At 36.7% G+C, this 26,812-nt stretch overlaps 1 protein-coding gene across 1 annotated transcript in view; it reads right to left on the bottom strand.

The window, feature by feature from the left end:
* The window catches only part of PREX2 (phosphatidylinositol-3,4,5-trisphosphate dependent Rac exchange factor 2), a 168,623-nt gene that overhangs the window by 106,806 nt on the left and 35,005 nt on the right, over window positions 1–26,812 (bottom strand). The window contains exons 2-8 of the mRNA XM_085052989.1: window positions 17,686–17,757; window positions 17,489–17,611; window positions 15,485–15,589; window positions 12,612–12,713; window positions 10,740–10,901; window positions 3,187–3,320; window positions 1,034–1,137 (exon numbers count right to left, since the gene is read on the bottom strand). Coding sequence (XP_084909115.1) covers window positions 1,034–1,137; window positions 3,187–3,320; window positions 10,740–10,901; window positions 12,612–12,713; window positions 15,485–15,589; window positions 17,489–17,611; window positions 17,686–17,757 — 802 coding nt within the window. The remainder of the gene's footprint in view (window positions 1–1,033; window positions 1,138–3,186; window positions 3,321–10,739; window positions 10,902–12,611; window positions 12,714–15,484; window positions 15,590–17,488; window positions 17,612–17,685; window positions 17,758–26,812) is intronic.

Here is a 26,812-nt window from a genome sequence, read left to right as displayed (position 1 = left end):
ATACATGACAAAAGGTTGAAAGACCTTAGAACAAGAGATGAAAGAGTGTCACAAGAGTCTTCCAATAAACTACTTTGTTGAAATAGGAACAACAGTCAATTTTTTCCCCAAGTCAACTGTCTACTGTCTACTCAGTAAAACAAGAAGTGAGCAAAGTACTTTGAACATAAGGAACTCAAGAATAAAAAGAAATCATAATTTTAAAGAAATATTCAATTCCTATGAAGGTTACTTAAATAAAATCATCATCATTAATTCTCAATTTTAGAACAAAATTACATTAAGAAATGCTTGGAATCCATAGTAGAGGCAGGACAAACCTAACACCATTTTAAAATAAAGTAATATATAACTCCCAGAAATTCCCTCCAGACTTACATATTTGCAATGCCATTGCAAGTTTCACACAGTGGGTTTTTTTCAGCTTTACATTAAAAATCCTAAAAATATTTTAATTGCAAGAAAAAGTAATTATTGTTAAGCGCCAAGGTTAAACTCAAGTTTCTAAACCAAAAATTGACATGTGTTGGAATATTTTGGGTTTTCACTTTACTAATGTATGTCAGGAAAATTTCAAGTAATCATATGGCTTTTATCCCTAAAGATATTTTTAAAAAACCTTCCTTATGTTACAGTTTCAGCATTTATAATATTTCATCCCAACAGAGGTAAGTTTTCCACTTGCTGTTATAAATATACCACATACCTAGGGATAAGTTCTTTACGAATGCTGGAATGCTGTGAAGTTAAATATGCAATTTCAGTCAAGCAATAAATGTCACTTTATTTTATTACTCTGTTCACGTAGGCATAGAATATTCGTCCATGGCTGCCCAGCTAATAATGGATGAAAGCAATGATGTGTCATAGAAGCAGAATTTTTATACTAATAGATAGTGCTTTTAAAGCTGCATCTCACTCTTTCTTTCCAAATATAAGGAGCACCTTCCATTCTCAAAGAAATTATGAAGCTGCATTTGCTTTCAGCACCACAAAAAACTGCTCTGTAAATAAGCCACAGAAATACCCTCACCTGTTCCATCATCTACATTCTCTACTTCCATCACTTCCGTGTTTATTCTGCCCCGGAAAAGGTAACGGTGGCCATCTGTGGATGCTTTGCTGTTCTTCAATCTCCTGAAAAAAGAAAGAGCAGATGAGCACATCGTCCACTTCCCTCTATGTTTCTGCACTGCTACCTGTACATGTTGCATGTAAAGACCACTGCCAGGATCACAACACATTTACACCTGTGCAATTAAACTGTGGAAACTGCTGCTGAACGGGACTCTGCTAATGGTAATGCAAGATGCTACAGCTGGTGAGAGTAAGCTGCAAATTCCTGCCTTAATGAGAGTTCATCAGGAAAATCTCACTCTGTGGAGCTCTGTTCCAACACTTTGGTACCTATATGCTGTTTGCCATCAAAGACAAAATACTGCATTGGGAGAGGCTTTCCTCCCAACTGATGTGGTCTCCCTGTATTAGTCTAGAAATTCAGCACAGGAGAAGTGTGAGTGAAAAAAATGAAATGAGAACATCTCTGGATACAAATCTTGACCTACTTACATTAGCATCAAAAACAGGATTTATGTATGGAATAATGAAGACAATATTTTTCCTTCCTGACATAAGGGTTAACCAAGTATTGTAATTAAGAATTGCTGACGTTTTGGGGCAGTTTCACTGCAATACATTCCAAAGCACTTTGCATTGCTGTAACTGTTCCCAGTGAAGTCAAGGCCTTTTGAGACGTCAGTTCTAGACAGCTTTTCCCACCTCAGATAAACCAGGGATTATTTTTTACCCATTTTTGCCTATAATGATAATTAACACTGTATATCAAACAAAGAACAATTCCTAAAAATTAAGGATCACCTGAATTTTGACCTTCATTCACTCCAATGAGGTAATAATTTTCAGGAAATTACCTGCCTCTCAATCATTACTTCATTACTGTCTGATGACTAACTCTACTATACTGTAAACTTCTTATTCAAAAATTGAGTGATATACTAAAAATCAAAGAAAGCAAAAAAGCAAAACCCACATCAAGCATAAAGGTTCAGTATCACAAGTTTTTTCCTTTCCAAAGTGAGTAAATCAAATAGCTCTATTGACTTTTATAACTGTAAACCCAAATATAGAATTCCATGTTTACACAACTCTGCCACAAAAGGATAGTTAAAAATTACATTAAAATATCTCATACCATAAAGGTAGGGCAATTTTTGTAAAATTACCAAAATACAAACCTTCTCTCTTTACATACTTGCCAATCAATACTTGAAGTATCTTGCTGGCATATAATCAATTAATTTCCCACCTTAAACTCTGAAATTATATTCTATATTGAGTTACTCCTATGTCTGCAGAGATGTCACCATGGCACCAGCCAAGGACACAGCTGCTCAAAACTAAAAAGAACACAGATGACCTTTCATGCCTTTTGAGATTTCCATCCAGTAGTGCATTTTAGCTAGAATATAAATACAAAAATATGCAACTTGGTGGAGGATGACTGAAAAGATACTATGTAACCAGCAATTTATTTGTAATTGCTGGACAATAAACTATAACAAAAATCAGGAGTTTTCAAAAAACGCATCTATCAAGTATCTAGGGATCTATCAAATATCTACCCAGTAACACGTATTCAGTGGCTACTCTAAAACAACTTCTGGATCAAAGAGACAAATTTTGAGCATCAAGAGGGATATGTATGTACGTAGGAGAACCCTTATTTCTCAGAACATTATCTGCAGAAGCTTGTTGTTGAACTAAGGAATTGCTCTTTGGAATGCATCAAGCAGCAGCTTTCTGGCTGTTTTCCCTGATTACAAATATAAGGCATGAAACTCTTGATTCTGTAGAGACTTATTTTATTGCACAAGCTACAATACTAATTTGCTTGAACTAAAAATTCAGACAGTTTACATTTCCTAGAAGAGAGTGAGGCCATCACATATAACCTGCTGTGCGAGACTGACAAAACAGATTATTCCTCCCCAGATTTCATCTCTAGGATTCTACATCACACCATTTTTTTTACAATTGCTTGTGTTAAATACACTTCTCTTTGGTTGATAAGTTTCTTCTAAAAATGCTGTGATTCCTGTGGAACAGCATACTCATGACTAGCACTACTGTGAGAAAAACACATTACTTTTGAAAGTAATCATTTACCTGTGCTTTTTTTTGCAGTAGACCAAAAGATTGTCAAAAAGAAAAAATATTCTCTCCTGGATATTTCCTGCTGAAATTTTCAGTAGTAGTCCACTTCGCAGCATTTCTGTGCATGTGTCTGTGATGTTGGAGCCCTGAAATTGAGTGGAAAGACATTATTCTTTTAGTGAGAACTGAAGTACTTTGCATCAACTAAGGAAAAGCTTGTTATACAAATTCATAAGTATAACGATTGTCTGGAAAGACTAAAAATACAGGTCATGGTAATTTATTGCATTGTAATTATGCAATAATTTGTGATGATGCTTAACACCAGCTTTGTGAAAAAATACAGTTTAATAAAAAACAAAATTCCTAATTATGTTACATTTGTCCAGAGACCTCTTCTGAAAATCAGGCAAACTTTATCAATAACTCTTGTCCTCAGTAACTTCATGCAGAAATGTCTGAAAATGGGGCTTTACTAGACAATCTATGCCACGATGAAATTGGAAGCTGAAGCAACCTGGGACTTGAACATCAACAAGGGTATATACTTCTACAGTAGATTAACCTGAATATACAATCAAAACTCAAAAAAACAGCAAGGTATAAAACTTGGGCAAAGCTAATAGTGGCATGTGCAGCGAGGACTGTCTAGTATACCTCCTCCTAACCTACTCCAAAAACATCAGAATTTTTGGTAACCTTTAGATATTTGGGATGAAACTTCCCATACCTCATTTTCACTTCAAGACAGATCATTCACGTAAAAAGGTGGCAGGCATTTCATAAAAGTTAATGAAAGAGACACAACTTTAACATAAGCAAACCTTTTTAAAAAATATTTATATGAAAAATTCATGGCACTTATATATCTTATAATGAGAAATTTACCTCTCAAGGAAACCTACCTTGAATTATGAGGTGTATTTTGCTAATCTGAAAAATCATGCTCCTGTGGGACAGAGCTGCTGTCCATGTGCTATATGCAATCCTACTGATAATTATATTCTATATAGCGCTGGCTGCATCAAGGATAACCTCATGCTTTGAAGAGTTTCCTGACTTGAGGCAGTCAAAGTCAGCTTGGAAAACCTGCAAAAGCCAGGACTCTCCTGTCATCTACACATGTTCTGAATAGTTTACGCATGTGATAGCTGTAGTTACTTCCTCTTCTTGATCTAACCACAGCAGTCCAAAGAAAAATGGATTCAATTAAGAGCCAAGCAGCAATCATGCATTCTGCTCTCACAGTTCTTCATCCTACTGTTCATCCTTTGTATGCCACAGCTGTGAATATTGAGCAATAGCTCTGTCTGTCCTAAGGAGAATGCAGTCTGTTTACAGAGATAAGTGAGATTGCACAACCATCGCACTGGAACATAACTCAGGTCTCTAAGTAAAGCCACTTTGGATCTGTATTAACTCACAACTCCTGCTTCCATTCAGGATCAAACAAGCCAAAGATCAATGTCATCTATGGCCACCACAGCATATTTCCCTTCCTAAGACAGCATCAATACCTGCATGATAATTTTATCGTTTTCTTCAAAATGAAACATGGAAACATCTTAAAAGCACACTCAGTGATAAAAATTAGGCATAAACTAGGGCTGCATGTAATGCTTTTGACCACAATTATAGAAAAGCAGGTCACTTTTTTCCATTCCATTTCATTGCTTTTGTGTATTGAAAAGAGTAAACAATGTCTCATTCTGTGTTTCAAATTTGCTGGAATAGTACTTACTAACAATTTGCATTTTAAAAGGTTAGATACTTTTTAAAGTGTCTTGGTTTGTTTTTACATAAAATTTCAACTTTGCAGAAAAATGGTATTTTTTTGTAAGGAAGCAAAAAAAAATAAAACCAGCTTAAGGCTTCAAAATTGTACTAGAAGTTTTAGCTTTCTCCAAAAGGGTGGGTTTTTTTCATAGAAATGGTTTTATAAAAACATTTTGTCTTTTCCCAACAGTCTTAACAAGATCTGCTACTGTGACAGCATCATGTCATAAAATAACATATTTGATACATATTTTAAACATATATCATTCAGGCTACCTGACTTATTAACAGTCTCCTCATTCATGATTCAAGTTCAACGTTACACTGGGGCAGTGAGGGTTATCCTCATTACTACCCTTTGTTATTGTTATCCTTAATTTTCTTCCCATTCTAATACAAACCGCTAGGTGATGAAAACAAAGTTCTAGAGATATTTTTTTCTCCTTGGAGACATTTCATCCAAGGACTCAACAGTGTTAATGTTATAAGATATATGTTAACTTATAAGATACCTTCTGACAACATCACAACCCATGCTGGTGTGACCACAGGTCAGTGATTTTTGTTATTGCAGTTTTATTTGCTGAAGTCAAAGGGAATAAGAAAACAGGAGGAGAAGTCACATCTCACTGTCCTACATAACACTGCTAGTGCAGAAAAATTCCCTGTCACTCCCTTGCCTATGTAATACTTAAGCTTTGCCTGCTCCTAGACTTTGGGTGGGAATGGAGCTGAAACAGAGAAAAAATGGAAGGGTATATTATGTGAAAGCACTGCTGCTTCTACATCAGGGGTGAGCATTGCTCTGCACCACATTCCTTAGAGATGAAAACCATGCCTGAAGAAGGATGAAGCAGAGAGCACACACAAGCACTGCCATATCCATCATGCAATTCAAAGGCCTGACAACAATAACAAGTTTTCATGAAGGATGTAGCTACACCTTAAACCCTCGCATAGATTCTCAGCAAGAACACCAAGCTACAGCTGATATCCAGCCCAGTAGGATAATTCACTTATCCAACTCCAAGCTGTCCCTCTCATGAGAGAAGGTCAAGGCTGCAGTAACACATGAGTGATCACCCTCATCCCAGCAGCAGGCAAGGCTGTCTGCTTGCACAGCTAAAACTGAACTACACTATCTACAATATTTTGGAACAAGTATTAGCAAAACCTTCTGACACTATCATGTTTTCATTAAGCATTTGCACTGAAACTACCACAGGAATTTCCAATATGAGTAAGCTGAACCTGAAAAGCAATTTACTGTTTCAAAGTTTTCACAGACATTTATACTCAGCGCTCGTAAGAGAAGATGACCTTCTAATGTACAATCACTACTAAATGTACAATCCTAAATGTACAATCACTACTACTATGCTATTCATGCTTCTATAGATTTAAAGCACCTGCAAGTAGAAATCATTGGCTATTTTCAGTGAAACCAGCATTTTTGTAATCTGTCGATTTGAAAATTCCATGTATTGTAGAAACAAACTTATTTTAATTATCTTCCAGCAAATCATATAAATGATTCAGCTGGGGAAACAGTGACCTGCAAAGCAAGCTTATACTGTGTATCTACTGGGTCACTACAGACTGTAGAGCAGTCCTCTCCTATGGGTAGCACCAGGGCCAAAGACTCTGTGACTTTTGAGGACAGCTGGCGGGGAAATTAAAAGCCAATAAAATCTTGGAGCCTGCAGGCTATCTAGGTATAACTGGCTTCTGATAACCTTTGGCTGTCAGTCATTCCAAAACCTATCATTCCAACAAAGGAAACAGCTCAGGCAAGAGGTCTGGGCTACCATGACCACATTGGAAAAAAAAAAAAAAGCAGCATTGATATTTTCTGTTATAAAAGAAGGGTTGTTATCTGTATATTCTGGGCAGATTTCCATCAGGTACAGAGGTTTGACCATAGTGAGTCAGTGGCAAGCATGTTAATAGTTACAAAAGTCAGAAATTACAGACTAAGACTAACTCACACTTCTGTACTTGCACATTGTCATAAGAAACAAATAAAATGGGAAAGGGCTAGAAATTCTGGAGCTTAAAACAGAAATCTCCAGTAAATATTACTTGATGATATGTTGGAATGGAAAGGAAGAGAATACCCCATGCTATTGGCACTAAGCTGGCCTATGACTCAGATTGGGTTGTTCAGCTTCAAGCTTACAAATGCAACAATTTTGGTTTTTCTTCTCTCACTGAAACATCAACGAAAATTTTATTGAAAGATTCCTTCAGCTGCTGAGCCATTGTCCAACTGAGACAGCCACCTACACAAGTTCTGAATTCAGGCCAATAAATTAAACCACTTAGGAAATTAAGTGAGAAAGTCATTATATTCAAAATCATCTTTCTTGAAACAGATGTTCCATTTTTGCCATGAATCTGTATTTTTATCATAATAAACACAAGCCTCATTTTATGACACTTAAGTATAGGAATTCAAGTCATGCTTTGATCAGGTTCTAAAAATAGTCTTTATTTTTTTCCCTTTCCTTCTAGTTGGGGCCAAGCAACGTGCTAAGCATTTCCTTCTGGAAGGAAATCTCCAACAAGTTTGCCTCTTTATTTTCAGCAATGCAGAGAACCAGATGTTTATTTAATTAAATCCACTCTCAAACATTGCGTTCAGGAACTTTTTTTTGCAGTTGTTTTGTTGTTGGGAATCATTCAAATATGTGAGCTCACATACATGCTCAGGAATTCTTACCATTTCAGGGACTAACCTTACACTATGCCTGAAAAAATGCGCATATTAAGAGCAAGGCAATTTTATCAGGTTGTACACCCTGTGGTTGCCATATGATATCAAACCCAATCAGCTAAAATACAATAAATACCACATAACTCTACTGAAAACATCCTAGTTTAAGACAATGGCACTGTTTCAGAGTTCAAGCACAGGTGAAATCCTAAAATAAAATCTAGGAAAAGGGGAGAGTAAAAAAAAAATAAATAAAAAAAAAAACCCACCAACAAAACAAAACAAAAAATACAACACACCAAGATTGGGAGGAAACTGCTTTTCTACAGTTTAGAGAATGCATTCGGAGCACAGAGGGAGTAAGTCTACGTTTCACATGCTTACGTCCACATTGTTAACATTCCCACTTTATTGTTCTCTTTTCTCATTAACACATTTCCAAAAGCAAAAATATTTATTACTGGATGTTTTACCAAGAATTCAGAAGAAACCTAATGCAGGAAAATGGATTCCTTTTTCAGGGTTAGAGGTTTGGGAACAGTAAGTTCTTAACCAAGTTATATGACTAATAATGCACTGAGTTAATAATACTGTAACTTTTTACTTGAGTCTGCTCATTAGGATGGATTTGACAAATATCTATGACTCAGACACTGGAAGCAAGTAGAATTTTAATCACTGTAGTGCAGTAGAAAACTTAAATGAAAGGTTAAAAATAATGAAATGAGTCACGTGGTGATAGGCAATCAAGATTATTTAGTGAATTTCCTTGCCATAAAGTGTTTAGCAACATAAGTAATTAACTTGCTGTTGCTTCCATCATGAGGTTATCACACAAGCTTTTCCAGGGCATTTAAAGTTTAGATACACTAACCTTTTCAAGTTGCTGCTGATGACACCAACTTCAAGCTAATTACAAGAAGAAATGCATTTTCACCTAGTCTAAACAAGCAGCTGTTAAGTGATGTCAGCTAGACCTCTTCTCAATTCAAACACTTAGAAGTTTATATTAGTCCTTTCTTTTTCAAAATCCTACAAACAATACCATGGCATAAGTACACACAGTCTGTCATTTGTGTTGAATTTTCTTTATTTTATTTCAGATTGAGGATTACAAATAAGTGCAGAAAGGTTTGTCTGAATACAGACCAGCAATTATATTGCTTTTGTACTTGCTAAAATTCCTTCTCACGATGCTCAGTGAATTTTAGTGGAATTTCATAGTGACCATCCTCTACCAAAAGATTACAGTGCCCTGAACTCCAGCATGAGATGATTTGCCAGAAATTGAAAAGCAGTTCTTGAAAATGCTGCTGCACAAGGAAAAAATACCTGAAGTGAAACATTTCAAATCTCACAAGGAACTGAAGAAACATGAAGAATTTTGATTAAAGTAAAATCAGTCACTTAATCCACACTTAGAATGAACCAAATTTTCCCACACTACTCAATTAACAACAAACCAAAGGTTTGCAAAAGTCCACTGATCACGAGATTTCACGTGGAGCGTACAGGAAATAATTATGTGGTGCCATGGGTAGTATTTAGGGGGGGTCCTTGTTCAGGTCTCTGCTCCTTTCTATTAATGGCTTTTTCTGTTGAATCCTTCTGGATGGCAGGGGAAAGCTAAATCCACTGCTGTAGAACCAGAGCACATCCTTAGGCACAGCAAGTTCAAGAAACAGCAGGTACAGTAAAATCAGGTGGTGCAGGGAGGGAACAGAGCTGTGTAGAAACTACTTCTTATTTCCGCTTTTTTAGCTAGTAGTACAAATATCTACTTAAAAGTTGTTGATTCTAGTCAACGTTCTAATTGTTATTTGTCAGACTTCTTGGGGAACTCTGTCAGTTAAGGTTCAGACAGGTCTGTCTCGAGGCTCTCTCTGCTTCAGTATCCCATCAGTGTCCCATCTGTCTCCCTAACCCTTTCTTTATTCTGCACCATGCAAAGGTGATTTCCCACTATATGGACTTAAACCTGATTTTTCAGCTACCCGACTAACATGCAACAAAGACATTTTTCCTGCAACATCTCCCAGTCTGCAAGCCTTCCACAAAACTTAAAGAGATAAAACCTCTTCCTCTAGTTCTTAAGCAGCTTTCTCAGGAAGAGAAGCAGCATATTCGAACAAAATATTCAAAAAAGCAAAGAACTACCTCCATGTTGAATTCCGCCTCTGAAAGAGCCCTGTCTTTTTTTTTTTTTTTTTTAATCAGTTTTGAATATGTTTCCACTGTTTGCTTTATATTTCTTTCATTGAAACGCCACTTTTGTTTGCCGTCCACCCCAGTGCAGACAGCGGAGACATGTCAATACAAAACACCTAAGACAAATTAAAGATACACTCTTATCCACACCTGTCTTTCCATATGAACGAATTATAGTGCTCAGAATAATTCAAAAGGAAGACTTTGGTGCTACAATTACTTGATTTTGTTGTTTTCTTGGAGAAAGGGCTGTTCTTCTGGTTACTACTTAAAATTCTAACTCAGAACCAAATCTATGGTTACTTCACGTAACTTTGTCAGAGCATTAAAATTCTTTCATTTGCTAACTATTAAGTTTTTAAAAGTATTAAAAAAACCCACAAGTCTCAGTCCCCACAGATTCCATTGAATATGTTCACATTAATTAGCTCACCCAATAGTAAGAGATTACCTACAAGCTGACAAAAACTTATGAACTTAATGCTTAACCTAGAGTAAACAATAATGAAAACTTTTTTCAGTTGGAGAAAGGTCAGCATAGATAGCAGTAAAATCAAATCAGCATTTAAATTAGAGTTTATAGATGTGTATGTGTGCACACATAGATGTTAATGTATATGATTGATACTGCAAGTCAAACACTAAATACCTACCCTTCTTCCTCAAAGTCTGCTATTTCATACAGCATTGCTTAGCCATGGACTTAAGTCATGAACTTATCTTACAGAGCAGATCTCAAAAGTTGTGATTTCAAAGATCTGAGGACTTAATAGAACCTCAGGATCAGAAAAACAGTGCAACACATACTTGTTGAAAACTGTTACTCCCTCCTCAAAATACAAAGCAATAAATCTTATGACAGTACCTCCCATCCTTCAACATGAGACTGCCATTCTTCCAAAAACTCTAATTTTTCCATTTGTCTCTTGGCCTCATTTATGTTGGAACAGACTGCTTTCATGGCCTGGAGGGCTTCCATTAGGGCTGCATAGTCACTGTGCTTCCTTGGAGTTCGCTTCAGTAATTCCTATTTAGACATTAAAAAAAAACCAGGGAAAAAAAATTTAAAAATAAAAAAAATAAACCAGACTTTGATCTCTGAAGGTACATTACAGGAGACTTAAACCAAACCAGCATACAAAAAGAAAGTAGCCAGTCTTTTCTTTTACTAAGTGGAAAAGTAGTAACCCATCTAGCATTGTATCCTAGCAGGACACTAAAACTCGAGAGTAATGAATTACTAACAATAAACAGTCATCATGACATAGGAAGAGTTTGCATTTCAGCTACTTTCTCCCCCAAAGTGTTTCCTCGTGTTGAGCTTTGGGGTTCAGCTTTGTTTGTTTGTTTGTTCATATCCTGCAGGATACAACTGTTCAAGAGCAAGGATAACAATAGTACCTAAAAAAATATTGGTTCACTTATGTCAAAATTAACACCTGCCTTTCCTGCAACTCAGGGCAGAAAACACATGTTCTTTTAGTTCCACACTATTGTTTAATCTCATGCAATGCAGCAAAGCCCACTGAACAATAGCTTAGCTGACTCACTGATTTCAGATGGTACTGGCAGCTATGCTGATAAACAAAAGTGGAGTCGCCAGCATTCATTTGAGATTTCCCATCTCAGACTACCAACTACACATTTACAGCTGGACTGACTGAGAACAGTCTTCAGTGCATGCCCTGCAAAGCCTTAACCCTGCTGCCACCACACCCTGTATTTAAATTTACTTAATATATTCGTTCCATTGCTCTAGAGCAATTCATTAGTCATTTTTTCCTGTTTTATCTGCATGTCTTTCAAAAAATAGAATAGAAAAATAATTTCAAAATAGACCAAGGGAACTGTAAAGCCACAGCTATCTGCGATGACTCACACCTCATTGTAATGATTATAATTTTTTATTTGTTTTTAAAACTTTTATTCTATCGTGTTTCTTCTTAGATTTTTTATGTCATATGCCTCAACTGGCAATCTTGCAGACCAAAACTCATACATGCATTGTGAAAAACACTGTTCAATAATCATGTTTTAGGTAGCTTTTAGAGCAGAATCTGCTCTGGCTTTCCTCTCAGAGTTTAGAACAATAAGCAATACTCAACCTTAATTTGTTAAGCAAAAATTTGCTCAAAATAGTTACTTTCTTGTATTATTTCCTAACAGGTTAAATTACAAATTCAGAGGTTTGAATATCTAATGTTTATCACCACATTTAACATTCCTCTTTAAGTTGTCACAATATGATAAGAATAGATATATAATTGTACATAAAACCATTTACAGCACCTTACTGTTGCTCTGCAGTTTGTCTTACAAAAAAAATTCAGTAATATTTTTCATTTTCAGTTTGTTGATGGTAAATTATCATCATCAAAGTGTGTCACCAACAAACTCTGCAATCCCAAGCATTTTAAGCAAGGTCACGGTCAAATCCAGCTGAAATTAGACTCATTAAATTCTCCCAAATGGCTCACTTCTGTCCAACAGTGGAGAGGCAACCTTACAACTAGAAGCAGAACAGAGCTAATCATCTTGATCCAGCCAGCTCCTCAGTTCTTTTAATGCTGATGTCAGAAGACTTGCCACCAGCTTTAATGAGAGCAGGTCTGGATCCAATATCTTAATAAAGAGATAATTTACTGTGTAGAAAGATTGTTCCCGGAGTTCGGAAAAATGCTTAGCAACCAGTTTTATACAGGAAGTATAAAGTCCTCAATAAAAATCTTGTAAGTACCTTCAAAAGAAGGGGATACTTGCATATTCTCTGTATTGGCGTCACTAGATATCCTTCCAAGGGCACATCTGTGTTCTTGCGTCCTCCAAGGAGCATGCAATTCTGCAGTGGGAACAGGTTCACAAATTATTCAAAGACCCCAGGAAAATTATCAGAAATAAAGACAGGGGCACAGGTGTACAGCAATATTTGGTTAAACTGTACATAAACTATGTAAATATATTTGAGGGAGGTGTGCAAGTCTGTCAAAAGTACAGGCTTGAACACATACACAGCCTATCACACATGACAAGCAAGTTGCAAAGGCATCATGCAGGCCTCTCGCCTAGGTACCTTCCTCACCCAGTCTGAGAAGAGAAGGACTTTTTCTTAGAGTTTAAAACTAAAAGACAGTAAGTAAAATGCTCAAACTATTATTTCAGACTTCAACAAACAAAAATAAAAATATTTCAGGGTGACCACTATAGATGTTGTTGTTTCTAACAAGTGTTTGCAGTACTAAGTAGTATCAAAGACTGAATGTTTGAACATGGCCATCCTAATACACACCTCAAAAAAAACCCATATGTACTGTCTTCATGCTTCTACATTTAAATGTGATGTGCAATGAACAAATATCCTGAAATCAAGGGCAAAAGACTATTAAGAAGTTTCAACAAGGTATCTGATTATGGAAGCAGAGAGTAAATGAAATACAGAGTGGAAATACCCATGGAAAAGCGCTGAGAGAGAGAAAAGAATAAGGGCCTTTTGGGATAAGAAAACATGCAAGGGACATCACAGCAAATGTTTGGAATTGCTGCAATTAAAGTGTAAGTACATAGAGACCTAAAGTAATGCTGACAATTGTTTTATGAAGAGATCAAAAGGAATTGTAATGCGATGGTATGAGACAATCTCAGCTTCAAAGAACAAGTTGTGTAAACTGAGGACACTAAACAAAAGTCGTTTAAGACAGCCAGATGGGATGTTGACACAGGCCATGGATCTGGATGCAGACACACCGTTGATGGAACAGAGGCTAAACAACTGGGTGCCACCCAACACACACATCCTACAACCAGTGCTGCTATGGGGATCTCCACACCCACCCTTAAGTCTCTGCTTTGTACTCTTGGTTAACCAGCTTCTATCTTATTCTAAAGGATGCTTTAACCTAAAGGATGCCACTTAACCTGCCAACACAAAAGCTTGACTGATAAAGACCAAGTAAGATAATAGCAATGCAGACTGTAGTTTAAATAACAACTGTCTCTATACTCAAAGGCTCAAAAGCATGGTTTCAGCTCCCAGTTATTTATAGATAACCACAACTCTAATGACCTGAACTGTTTGGTGAGCCCAGAAGTCTTTGACTGTACTTTCTAATCATACAGTCAGATGTCTTGTTCTCTAGGTCAGACTGCTGCCACTTAACCTACAGACATGCCCCAAATCTATGAGGAACCCAAATCAGATGTGAAAGCCCTCTACATGTGCCCAAGACTACATAACACAGACACATCATGAACTGCCACAACTACACACTTGGCTTCCTTTCTCACAAAATGAGCTCTTTGCAATCTTTCTCCAGAGTATTATCCTTTTTGTCTCTACAGTCAGGATTCACCCTTTCTTCTTGGGTTTGGCCATGCTGATCCCATGTGTCTGAAGCTCCTTAATCTGCATCAAGAACCATGTGTCTGAAGCTCCTTAATCTGCACCAACCACTGAGGAAAAATAGGACAACTTTGAAGCTATTTCTAACTATGAATAAACCTTTTTTAATATGAGATTCTTAGCAAAAAAACAGATGTTGCCTCATGTCCCCCAGTATCTCCCACAATATGGAAATTCCCAGATTGCTCATTTACTTGGCTGTAAGTAAGTGCAGCTGGGGAGTCAGATCTGATATCTTTCAAAAAATTAGTGAGCCACAATAGGACAACTTCACCAAGAACTCTGTCGACAGCAGTAGTGAAACCCTTCTGCATGCTAAAAATAATTAATAAAATTAAATAAAACTTGTGATACTGTCAGCATTGGCAGAATCTTTGTTTGTTAAACACATCTGTGATGCTTTGCTGATGGGGTCATGTACTCTTCAGTACCAAAACATAATAACCAGATCTGATCACTCCAAAATTTAATAGCATATCCATGGACACCTCCTCAGGTATTTAAGTTCTAACATAGTAGGCTACACATTTCAAAGTTGACCTTGTTACCACAAGACACCATAGAGGAAACACAAAATCATTCCACACTGAATCCTTCTTTTAATAACTAGCGTCAACTATTAGCAAAGACAATATTTACATGGTAATTGGTTTTGCTGTTGAAAAACCACGAGGACTACCATACTTAACATTTTAAAAATTCTCCTTACTTGCCTTATAAAGTGAAAGACTAGCTGTGGAGCTGTTTCTTTCAGCCTCAGATTAAATCAGTGTCTAAGATTAGAATGGCTAATCTACAATCCACAACCCAAGATTTTTCTGTCTGCAACCACTCTGGCTACAGTACTAGAACACAGATCTTCCCTTTAGAAATTCTGCTGAGTCCTTCAGCTTCCTTTCTGTAATTCCCTTCCCTATTCCTCCTCATTTATTTCATCCTATTATTTTTCCTTTCTAGAAATTCACACCCTTGTTTCCTGGCCAGCATGTTCAAGGCACACTGCCTAATGCTGCATTATCCACAGATCCAAGCAGAGCAGTGAAAATATGATTTACACACCCGCCTCCTCTGGAAACACCACCCCCAGCTAAAACTGTCTGCCAACCACTTGCAGGTGTGCTTGTACTTGCTACATGGTGGAGGTGACAGTGCTAGCAATTCACTGGCACATCAAAAAAAAATGAAGTTAGAACACAAGTTGAAAGTTTATTTACCAAAAGAAATGTCCTCACTGTTCTTATTTTGTTCAGGTCAAGAAGAACTTTCTGTGCCTTCTCGTGGTTGCTACAGTATTCATCATAGATACGGAATTTCTCTTTCTGAAAAAACAAAAAGAGACATTGTTTTTCACTTGCCATTTTGATTTTTTTTTAATTAACAAAACATGGAATGAACACTTTTTGCAAAGCTGAATAGCAAATATAGTCCTCATTCTAAAAGGTCAGTTATTCTTCATACATTTATTATTTGAGGTCTAGCCTCAAATTATGAACAGTCTGGAAGTACCACTTGGGAATTTCAAACATAGATTCACAGAATACAAAGTTGAAAAGGACCTCAACAATCATCTGGTCCAACCTTTCTTGGCAAAAGCACAGTCTAGACAAGATGACCCAGAACCCTGTCCAGGCACATCTTAAATGTGTCCAATGTTGACGAATCCACCACTTTCCTGGGGAGATTATTCCAATGGCTGGTAGTTCTCACTGTGAAAAATTTTTGTCTTGTGCCCAGCCTGAACTTCCCCAGGATAAACTTGTACCCATTACCCCTCATATTATCCATGTGACTCTGTAAAACAGGAGTCTCCATCTTCGTAGCCACTTTTTACCTACTGGAACATAGTGATAAAGTCTCCCATAAGCCTTCTTTTCTCAAGTCTGAACAAACCCAGTTCTCTCAGGCAGCCACATGGCACACTTCCCATGATCACATCCTTTGATCATCTTTGTGGCTCTTCTCTTGACCCTGTCCAAATTATCCACATCTCTTTGGTACAGCAGAGACCACAACTGAGCACAGTATTCCAGCTGTGGCTGAACAAGCACTGAGTAGAAAATGATAATGATTTCTATATCTCTACTGGTGATGCCCTTGCTGATGCAACCCAGCATCCTCTCAGTTTTTTGGGGTTTTTTTTTGTCTCAGCAGCACATTGTTCACTCATATTGAGCTGGTAGTCCACCAGGACACTGAGGTCCCTTTCCACAGAGCTGATTCCCAACTAGGTAGATTCAAGCCTGTGCTGCACTCCTGGATAATGTTTTCCCAGGTGCAAGACCTTACATTTGTCTTTGTTGAACTTCATACAGATTTGCTGAAATATTTCAGAGGTTGAACTACCACAAACACACAGGATAAAAACACGCATTAAAAAAATACAAAATGAGTGGCCAATTTGCTGACATTATTACCCAATTTGTCTGCAAACATTTGTTTTCAAATATGATCCATTTTTCTGCAGAGTTAAAAACTGATGTTAATCAACTTCTGTAAAATGTTTCCACGAACCATTAATAGTTTTCTCCTCCCACAATGAATAACCAAAGACTTAATAAACAAATGGGACTCTAACCAGAGATAATAATGAAACGTAGACTTTTTGTTAGGTCTACAACTGAAAGTAAACTAATTTGTCCTCATTTTGCAAAGCTCTGTAACAGTAACATCCTTGTTTTGCTCAAATAGGAAAAATAATATACATAGAAACCAATTACTGCAGGACATACAAATACACTTGAGGAGGTACTGCAGTTGTCAGAAACAAAATACCTTCACAATCCAGAACCACGGAGTTATTTTATCCAGTATATGTACTTCTTTACTAAATATTCACATTTTTGCGTAGCACTAAAGGGGAATAGAAAGATAGTACTATTGCTGTTGCATGCAACCATGTACTTCCATCTAACACACAGGCACAGCTTTGCCCAAGTTGCAGGGCTCAGTTTGTTAGCCTGAGATGATCTGGTGAATATAAAAATGATGAAACAACAAAAGTTTGTCATTTAATATGTTCTTTCTTCACTCTCCTTCCATCTCTTTTTTTTTTTTTGACATGACAGTAACCAAGAGATGAACTGCAGAGTACTCTTCATTATGCAATCAAGTCATAGTTAGTCTTCATGACTACGTACACTTATCATCATGACAGTAATTAAGAGGCAAAAATTAAAAGAAAGACATGAAAAAAAAAGCTGAAATAAAAGATAGCATACATAATTCAGAAAGCAGGTTCCAACTTCATGCTGTGCATTAGGTTCTGGCTGTAAACAATCCTCCACAAGGGACAGGAAGTTTTTGTGAACTGCAAGAATATCTTCAATATTTGAAAACAACATCTGCAAAAGAATAAAACATACATAAGTGAAACATCACATACAAAGCAGAAGAAATACATAATTAGGAGACTAACCTTAACTGTCTCTTCTGTGACATTTTTATCCACTTTGGCTGCAGCACATTGGATCATTCGGTGAAGAAAAGCCTGCATGAAACAAGACAAATAAGGAAGAAGTTATTTCAGGAAGACTTGAACAACTTCTGGCATGTTAGGCTTTAATTTGTTTCCCAAATTGGATGTAGAGCCACATCAGAACATTATTCAGAATCTAAAACAAGCATTTTATTTATAAAGCATTTAGTAGTCCTGTTATTCGAACATGATAGAAAAACCTACCTACATAGTCTTAAAAAGAGTAAAATATTACTGAAGCTGAGAAACTGAACATTCTCTGAATACTACTTCCACCCTGCACTCATATTACAATCAAGCAAGAGGAAAATGCATTAATTTTCAAAATCTCACTCTAATACTTTACACATTGAGTACAAGACAAGCCAAAATAAGCTCCTAATTTCCAAATTAAACTAATCAGGAGATACTGTTATGTAATGTAACTTTTACCATAGCTACCAAAAGTCAGGTTTCAGATGTATTAATAATCAAACTTATTGTAAAGTAAATTGGCTTAAACAATCATCAGCTGCACCTGGTTTTGCTTAACAAAAACTCTTCCTTCTTCCCTCCCCAAGAACCTAATCCCCAGGGATCAAATGATACATCAGTAATACCACCAATGAAATACCAAAATAGTAAGTTTTCTTCTATTTTACATTCAAGAACTGGACACAAAAAGAAGTAGATATGTATAGTAAATAATTCCAAAAGAAATAAATATCTGCACTACAAAGAACAGAATTTTTGTTAATTCATTTCATTACAAAGATATGGGTACGTTCTAAAAAATATCTACACACTGTAGACTAAAATCTTACATTGGTAATTCTTCACGCAGACATGCATATTCTTCAGTCATTAAAACCTGGCACCACAAGTGCACAAATGTCATGTCTTTCATGACCATTTAGCTCTGAGTCACTGTGCATTGTACACTGTACATGAGCTCATCTAAATTCTGGCGTGGTGCAAATTCCATAAAAGAGGCAATAAATAACCCCTGTGTGGAAAGATAGCAGTCACAGCAACCCGTTTTGCCCTCTGCTGGGACTTAAATATTTTCATTCTCAAGCAGTGTTCCCTTCTCTGCTGAGAAGGACTATGTAACTGGCATTACACATTTTTATTACTGAAGAGTCAAATCCAGTTATCCAGGACATAAACCAAATTAAGTCTGGAATACTGCCAGCACACTGTATGTTTCCTATCGCTCTCTACAACGATGTAGATTTTCTAGTTCATTAAACCCGTCTTTTTCCTGACTATTTGTGCTTTCTTTTTAATGTTTTACTGGTGCTAAAAAATGCCATTAACTCATTTGCAGCAGTTAACTGATGGTGGACGACAGCCCTTTATATCATTCCCTGCTATGAATATCCCAAGGGTTTATGGTAAATTTACTGCGTGCATTATCTGTACAACCAATCTCAAAGAGTGAAAGCCTGCATGACTCTTAGTTAAATTTTGGAAGTTTTCACTTAACCATCCAACACCATTAAAAATGCTTTCAAATTGAAGAGGAAAAAACAATTATAAGAACTACCTCTGAAACTCCTGTCTATTTTTACTATCTGTAATTTCTCTCTGTTCACACTATTTCCCCATAGACCAAACATACTGCTCATCTGAACTCATGTTATCTCAGATCTTCATTTCCTGTAACTGTGAAGGAAGGTGAACAGTAAGTTGGCTGATGGTGAAACTGAGAAGGAACTGAGATTTGAGGCATAGTTACTCCCAAGTGATTCAAGACACTAGATGGGAGTCATGAGGTCAAGAAGAGAATATATCAGCTGCAATAAACAGTTGTCCAAGCAGCACTGTCCCAGACATCACATCTGCAGAGGTTATCAGAAAATAAATCCAGGAAAATCCAAACTTTTGCAGAACCCAGACACAAATCACTATTTAAGGTAGGGAGGCCTGAGATAAATTCAGTCCCTTCCTGCAGCTTTGTGCAAGCTCATGTAATATTTTGTTGTAGTCATTCTGCAGGGGTAGTGTAGTCACAAGGCCAGTTTTACCCTAAGATTGGCCTCCTATTCACAGTATCATAGAATGGCCTGGGTTGGAAATGACCTTAAAGACTATCAAGTCCCAATCCCTCTGCCACAGGCAGGGACACCTCCCACTAGACCAGGTTGCTCAGAATTGAGTTGTCATCCCTATCAATGCAGATTTGCTTCCTGAAGAAAATTATAGCACTATGTCCCAAAAATCAATGTATGTGACCATTTGAATTTTTCAGGCACTTATATGAAGTTCTACAAAGCTGCACATATTGCAAAATAATTGGAATAATCTCACATTTTCAAGAAGACTAGTGTTAAAAGAATTCAGGGGAGCACAGGCAGGGATGGAGCTATCTACCTCTATTCATGTGCCACCAAGACTGATCCTTGTCAGACCTCACCTGCTGTGGAGCGACTGATGCAAAGCACTGATGAAATCCAGGTTTCCAGGATGTAAATCTCCTTAACAACTCCCTTCCTGGAGCACAGAGACACCACTGACTTATAACACCTCTGCACTAGTACTTTGCTAGGGAGAATGGATAGCCATCACCACACAGGAGGACAGAGAAGTAATTGCTTTTTTCACAGTGTAAAATAACTTCAATACAGCACTGCAATTACGAAAAGACTAATGTCTCTGGACTTGTATGAACACACAGTAGGTCTCAGAGAGAGCTGACTACTCAAAAAATCTCCAGAATTATTTAAATATCAACCAACGACAACCATGAGCAGTTCTGCAGAAATCAGTAAACAAAGAAAAAGTGGGTAATTTTTAGACACAACTGTGAGGAGGAACCCAGCACAGAAATTACAGACTGTAAAAGCAAAATACATAAGGATGGGCAGAAACTGCTCAGGAGCTGTCAGGTCCTGAGTTAATGGCGGTAAATTATATAAGCTTTTAAAGATACACTGCTTATACTATTATTAACCATAGAAATAATATACCTGTAAAAAAAAAAATAAATAGAAGTAGAATGGACATATCAACCAATGAACAATTCACTAAGGAATTGGACACACACCAACAAAAAATAGAAACACCAAATCAAGAAGTCAGAAACTCGTCTGAAATAACACTGAGTTGTTTCTAAAACTTCTACCATTACTTCAATTATGCAACTTAAAGTCCAGCAGACTCATTACTGAGCATCACATTACTTAAAGTAGCAAAGTGATTACAAATTACAAGGACACAGCAGAATAGATCCTGCTCCTGAACTGACCAAACAGCTGTAGGAATCAATTGTCATTCATGATTCCATGCTGGCAAAAAAGGAAAAAAAAAAACCCAACAAAAGTCACCAAAGGGAAAAATCAGTTCAAACTTGATACAATTTCATCAAACACTCATGCCAGTAAATCATGACTCATCTTTTTTTACTGGAGTACATATTACATCTTGCTCAGGTTACTCCAATATTCATCTACATTAGTGTAGAAGTTTCATAGCACAACATCAAACACAGAAAATAACAAATATTTCTGTGTACTCCAGGATCCCAGACCAATGTCACCTAAACACTGATCCTCAACTTTCTCAAAGCTTTTTAAGTGGATTACAGAGTTTCCCTTAGCTTCTTTTCAATTCTTAGTTTTCTCACATAACAGCAAAGACATATGGTTAAAACAGAATGCAGTTGTCTAGATTTTCACCTTATGCTACCAGCATTTTATCCACCTTGCTTTAGTATTGGGATTCAACCCTGCAGCAGAGCAAATGGCAATTCCTGGCACTCTCTGCCAGCCAGACTATTGATGATTTCTCTTTAAAGAGATCTCCATGCAACATTTCAGAGCAGCAGCTTGGCTGAGTACCACAAAGAGCAGACTAAGTTTTAAAGATCAGATGAAGCGCAAATATAAATGAGGATGTCACCTACATTAAAAAAACAACACCCAGGTTTTTTTGCCAATTTTTAGAACTGTTTATGGAATGTTTATTGTCACTCTAGGAATATCCTTGAGACATTCAGAGTGCCACAACCCCTGCCTCCACAAAGTTCGGCATTTAAATTACAAACCTAAACATTCTAAATCCTTCTGGAACACAAAATGGCATCTACATGACCAGCGTATACACACTTTGGAGAAGAAATGCCCCAAAATGCTGATAAAATTCTAAATATGAAGAGTCAATTGTAAGAAATTTTATGACCTTTACAAGTTTGACAAATTTGCACACCAAAACATGGGGTTCCAACTAAGTCCTTTGGAATAGGGGAGCACCTACACATTAAATATATAAGATAAGGTGCAATTGGGAATATAAATGCATCTATTTTTGGCTGTGACTCAAGGTCCCTGTACCATGGTGGTATAGAGAAGAGTAATTCACCTCTACCTTTGAGAAATGTAGCAAAGGATCTTTTGGAGAAGATTCTGTGCTAATAATATCTATGAAGATTACATCCTTTTTTCATTTTACCAGCAAACTGTGTTACATACTTTCTGTACTCCTCCCTTTTCTAATTATTTTACCCTTTGCCTGACATTGGAGTAACAAAGTACAGGAAGCAATGAGAATGAAAATTAAAACATAAAACACTGAAAATCCAAATTCAAAGAACTATAAAAGAATTTGTTCATTATACCAAATAAACACTAATGTTTTTGCCTGTCTGCTGATCAGCTGTCATTTTGTGAGGCAGCATTTTTTTTACAGAGAACACACACTGGGTTCCTGTTATGGGTATTCTGACTTCTGGTCTTATCAAAATAAGAGTAGCATTGTTTGTTGTTTGGTGGGGTTTTTTTCTTGATAGTTGTTCTGTGTGTTGTTGAAAAATAACAAAAACAAAAACCCACCACTGCTACAGATAGCACAAGGAGCTGCTAACAGCACAAATTACTTCTCTGACATCTGGAATGGAATCAGGGAAAACAAAGAAGTTTGCCTGCAGAAAACTACCAGGACACAGAGAGTATTCACCTTCTTTACAGATAAAAAGTCCAGAAATTATGTCAGAGCTCCTGGATCACAAACTATATGTAACTATCTTTCTGAAAGCAATAATCCTACTTAGGATTAAGCCTAGAAATAAACAATGTGTTTTATTGGAAAAAAAGAATTTTTAAATAGTTACTTATTTTTCTCCTCAGAATTCTTTTAATTGTGTTTATACCCTTAAATCTATACTGTCATAAACAAAACCAAAGTGGATTGCAAAAATCATGTATTTTTAATAAGGTAATTTCCTGCACATTTTCACTTTAGGAAAATCGGTTCAACTGAAGTGTCCAACCTATCATAAAGCCTGCTGAATAAAGCTAACTAGCTGCTATACACATTAAAATTGCATACTATTTGATTTTTTTCACAGCATCAAAGACAAAATCCTATAAAGGAACCCACAACAAGGAAATGCTTATATTTATATACAACATTTTCATGTCTATGATGATAGCCTCATCTTCCCAAGTTGAGAAACACAAATCTCAAATACTTGTAGTTTTTGTGTTCTCTTTTTACATTCTTAGTGTAACAATAGGCATCTGGATGGTAGAAAATATTTTGGTCTTTTCACAATGTTCCAAATGATCCTAGAAGGAACATGGAGATCTATACTTGGGAAGAAAACTGCTACTATCATAGCTGACTAGCCTACCATGGCTAATTCAGCTCACAGACATCGAGGTAGCATTTAGCACAGTATTTTTGCACACTATAATTAATGCACTTTAGATTCCAAGTTCCAGAAGAACACCAAGCCAGTTTTGTTGAAGCACTTTTGTTTGATTTTGCCACAAGGAGGAAAAACAAAAAAAATCAATAGAGAAGACTCCAGCAGCAACAGCAGCTGTGGCAAACACTGTGTTCTTACCCTCCTCTTCCCATTAACCTGTGCCAGCAGCAGTGGCTGTAGCTGCTCAGGCTGGCTCCTGCTACTGAACAAAAGACTCTTCTTCTCTCTCCAGTGATTCACCAGCTGAGGTACCACCTGTTTCCCCCATCTTGCCTGCAGGACTGGATGAATCACAACCAGCAGCCACAGCATCAGCCAAGGTCAGATACATTCTTTCTCCCTGCTGTACCTAGAGCTACTTTCAAAGCTGGCTTCATATTCTGATGCCTGTAAGTACAGCGGGATAGATGGACAACATCTGAAATGTTTTCCATTCTAGTGCTAATTTATTTTCACAACTGACCAGACAATCCACTTCTCCATTCATCTGATCCTGAGGGGCACCAGCCTGCCTGAAAGAGCATCCCTGACTTCTTTCCTTAAAGTAAGCATTAATTCATAAGTACACACACACACAAATTATGGCTTTGAAGAAATATGTATATTTATATTCATAATCTTCTCATACACTATGAATATGCTGACACATTTTGGAATAATCTTAACCTATTCTCCATCATGTATATTTTTTTTTCTCTAGCATATCAGAAAAGTTCTTCCAAGAGTAGAGAAAAAAACCCTTTTCCTCATCCTCTTCTGTATCTCAATCACCTTTTCTGCATTTTGTGGTCACTAACAATATTTTTCAACTTTTTACTGCACATCTTGTTCTTTCTTTCATGCACTGTGAGACTTCTAAGTCAGTTCCCTCCTTTGACAAGGAAATGCCCCCTAAACTCATGTTCCCCACCTCTAAAATCACCTGCACCGTAACTGTGCTTTCACTTTTGATCCCTTCCTTCCTTTGAGCTCCACTGCAGATGAAATGAAGAGATTTACAGTTAAAGTCCAGTTCCCCACAGCCAGGCAGGAAGTCCAATATCCCCACCCTCTTCCTTGTACTCAAGCCATTCTCAAAAAGATTTAGTACAACCTTTTCCTGCCCCAGTTCCAAAGAGATCTATTCCTTTTCTTCCCTGTTGTCAAGAATCCTGTCAGCCATATCTAGTATCCTTATTTTGGGAGCATGTTCTTCAAAGGACTAGCTGTGCTCTTGCTGGTCCACAGAAGTTTGGTTGAGGAATAATGATGGAGGTACTCACATGCTCACTGTTGAGATCATTCCAAATCTTACCAAACCAGAGGCCAGATGTCTGGCTGGCTCACACATGCTGCTGTGATCTGATGCCACATACAGAAAATTGCCAGAAGATCACCTAAATTTTTGCTTAATTTAAACATAGTTTATTTTTTGCTTAATTAAAACATAGTTTAATTTTTTAAATTAAAATATAGCTTAAAACTGCTGGAAGATCACCTCAATTTTTGCCTAATTAAACTATAGCTTAACCAGAGCTTTAGCAAAAGGCCATACACTGGCATAAGTGATGTACCCCCATCTGCAAAATGAGCAGAAGGCAGTTTGTCTAATATTTTTGGCAAACATTTTATGTAACATGGGATGCAGCTAACCAAGCCTTTATCCCATTAAAAATACAAACAGGTTAGATTCCAGTCTCAGCATCACCAAGAGAGGTTCTGGAGAGCAAAAAAAGAGATTTGCCTGACCCCTGTGAATTTCTGAACAATCTACTAGAATTGCAACAAACAAACCAACCAAACAGGAGGCATCCATATCAACAAACAAAATGCTTCCAGCATTCCAAGCATCCTCAATTATATTTTGAAGATTTTTTTGAAGAAAAATATACTCTGTACTAAAAAACATCCACATGTATGTGGAATTCCCTGAGGTAGTCATATGGTCCTGTTGGTGCATGTTATGAAGTGAATAATGTACTGCTAATCACACAACTGATCCCGTATCACTCAAGCTGGAATGGGAAAGAAATGACGTCTCCCTTAACAGTTTACCTCTCATGAAAGTCAGCAGTTTCCTGAATTTACAGAACACTAGGTTCTTATTAGGAAATCTCAGTGAATTCAGCTGTGTCCACTACTAGCAAATCAAAACAAGAATCTAGGAAACCTCAGAACAAGTGCACATCTGGAAGTAACAGTATGTTCCCATTATACTGCAATCATAATCAGAAAAGAATTCATGTGTTTGAAACCTTTATACTTCATACTATAGTTTCTGCTTCTTTTATGTAAGCATATCTTACTCTATTCAATTTGGAAAAAATCTTGCATTTTCATTCAATTTTTACTCACAAAATTATGATTTTCCTAAACTTTATATTTTTTAGTAGGAGAACACCAATACGAAAAATTCAGCACTTCCAAAATATTTTTAAGAAAACTCTTTAATTCTACACCTCAAATTTTATTTCCTCTAGCAAAGGAGTAATTTCAGAAAGTGTAAAAGATAAGAAATACATGAGAAGTCAAGATGAGAAACACATTTGTCACAAATGACGCCTCCAAAAAATTTTTTTAGATTTTCTGATTCTATCTGAGAAATAATAGCTAGAAATCTCAAAAATATTACAAGAAAGTCATCCTCTGTTCATTTCCTATATCCTTCTAGAGTTCATTCACATGTTTGAAAACAAGTTTGAGTCTTTTCTGACTCAAAAATATCTGCCAGAATTAAGAAAGCCACAATCTTTATCACATATTATGAGGAGGAAACCTGAAATAACATATCACTTCTCCACTTTCAGAATTTAAATTTAAATGTTAACTCCTATTGCATTTGAATAAGGGAAGAAAGTTGACTCAGCACCAATGAAAACAAATTACTAGGTCCTTCATGACTAAGGCACCTTATTTAAAAAAAAAAAAAAAATAGAAAAACAAATCAAACTGGTTTACCTATAAACTGAGAAAACTTGAAACTACTGACAGGCAATCATAATGGAAGCCCACCAACCCCTTTTTACAGGATCAGTTTGCAACACATAAAATACTTTCTTTCTAATATTGGAATGCCCAGTCCTTAATTATGAATTTATTTAATGCTTAATATGGCTAGATGCTAATTAGGAATCAGAATTTTTGAGAGATCTACAATTTTTATTTTCAGAGTTGCATAAATCAAATGTACTCTCAAACACTATTCAGTGCCAGTTCGGGCTGCCATTTGCACTTGCACACTCATGCCAAGAAAAACACGAAGGAAGGAAGGAAGAATATGAAACAGCAGCTTTCTTACCCAATTTCAATTCTTTGTAAGGCCTACAGGGAAGCTGTAGTGAGTATGGAACGTCTATAAAATGCTCTCCTGATCACAGAAAAAAAGCCGAAATATCCCAT

The sequence above is a fragment of the Lichenostomus cassidix genome, chromosome 2 (assembly GCF_008360975.1).
Source record: "Lichenostomus cassidix isolate B80296 chromosome 2, HeHo_3.0, whole genome shotgun sequence".
Taxonomy (NCBI): Eukaryota; Metazoa; Chordata; class Aves; order Passeriformes; family Meliphagidae; genus Lichenostomus; species Lichenostomus cassidix.
Note: the sequence above shows the minus strand (reverse complement) of the source record. Positions and strands in the feature narration are given on the sequence as shown.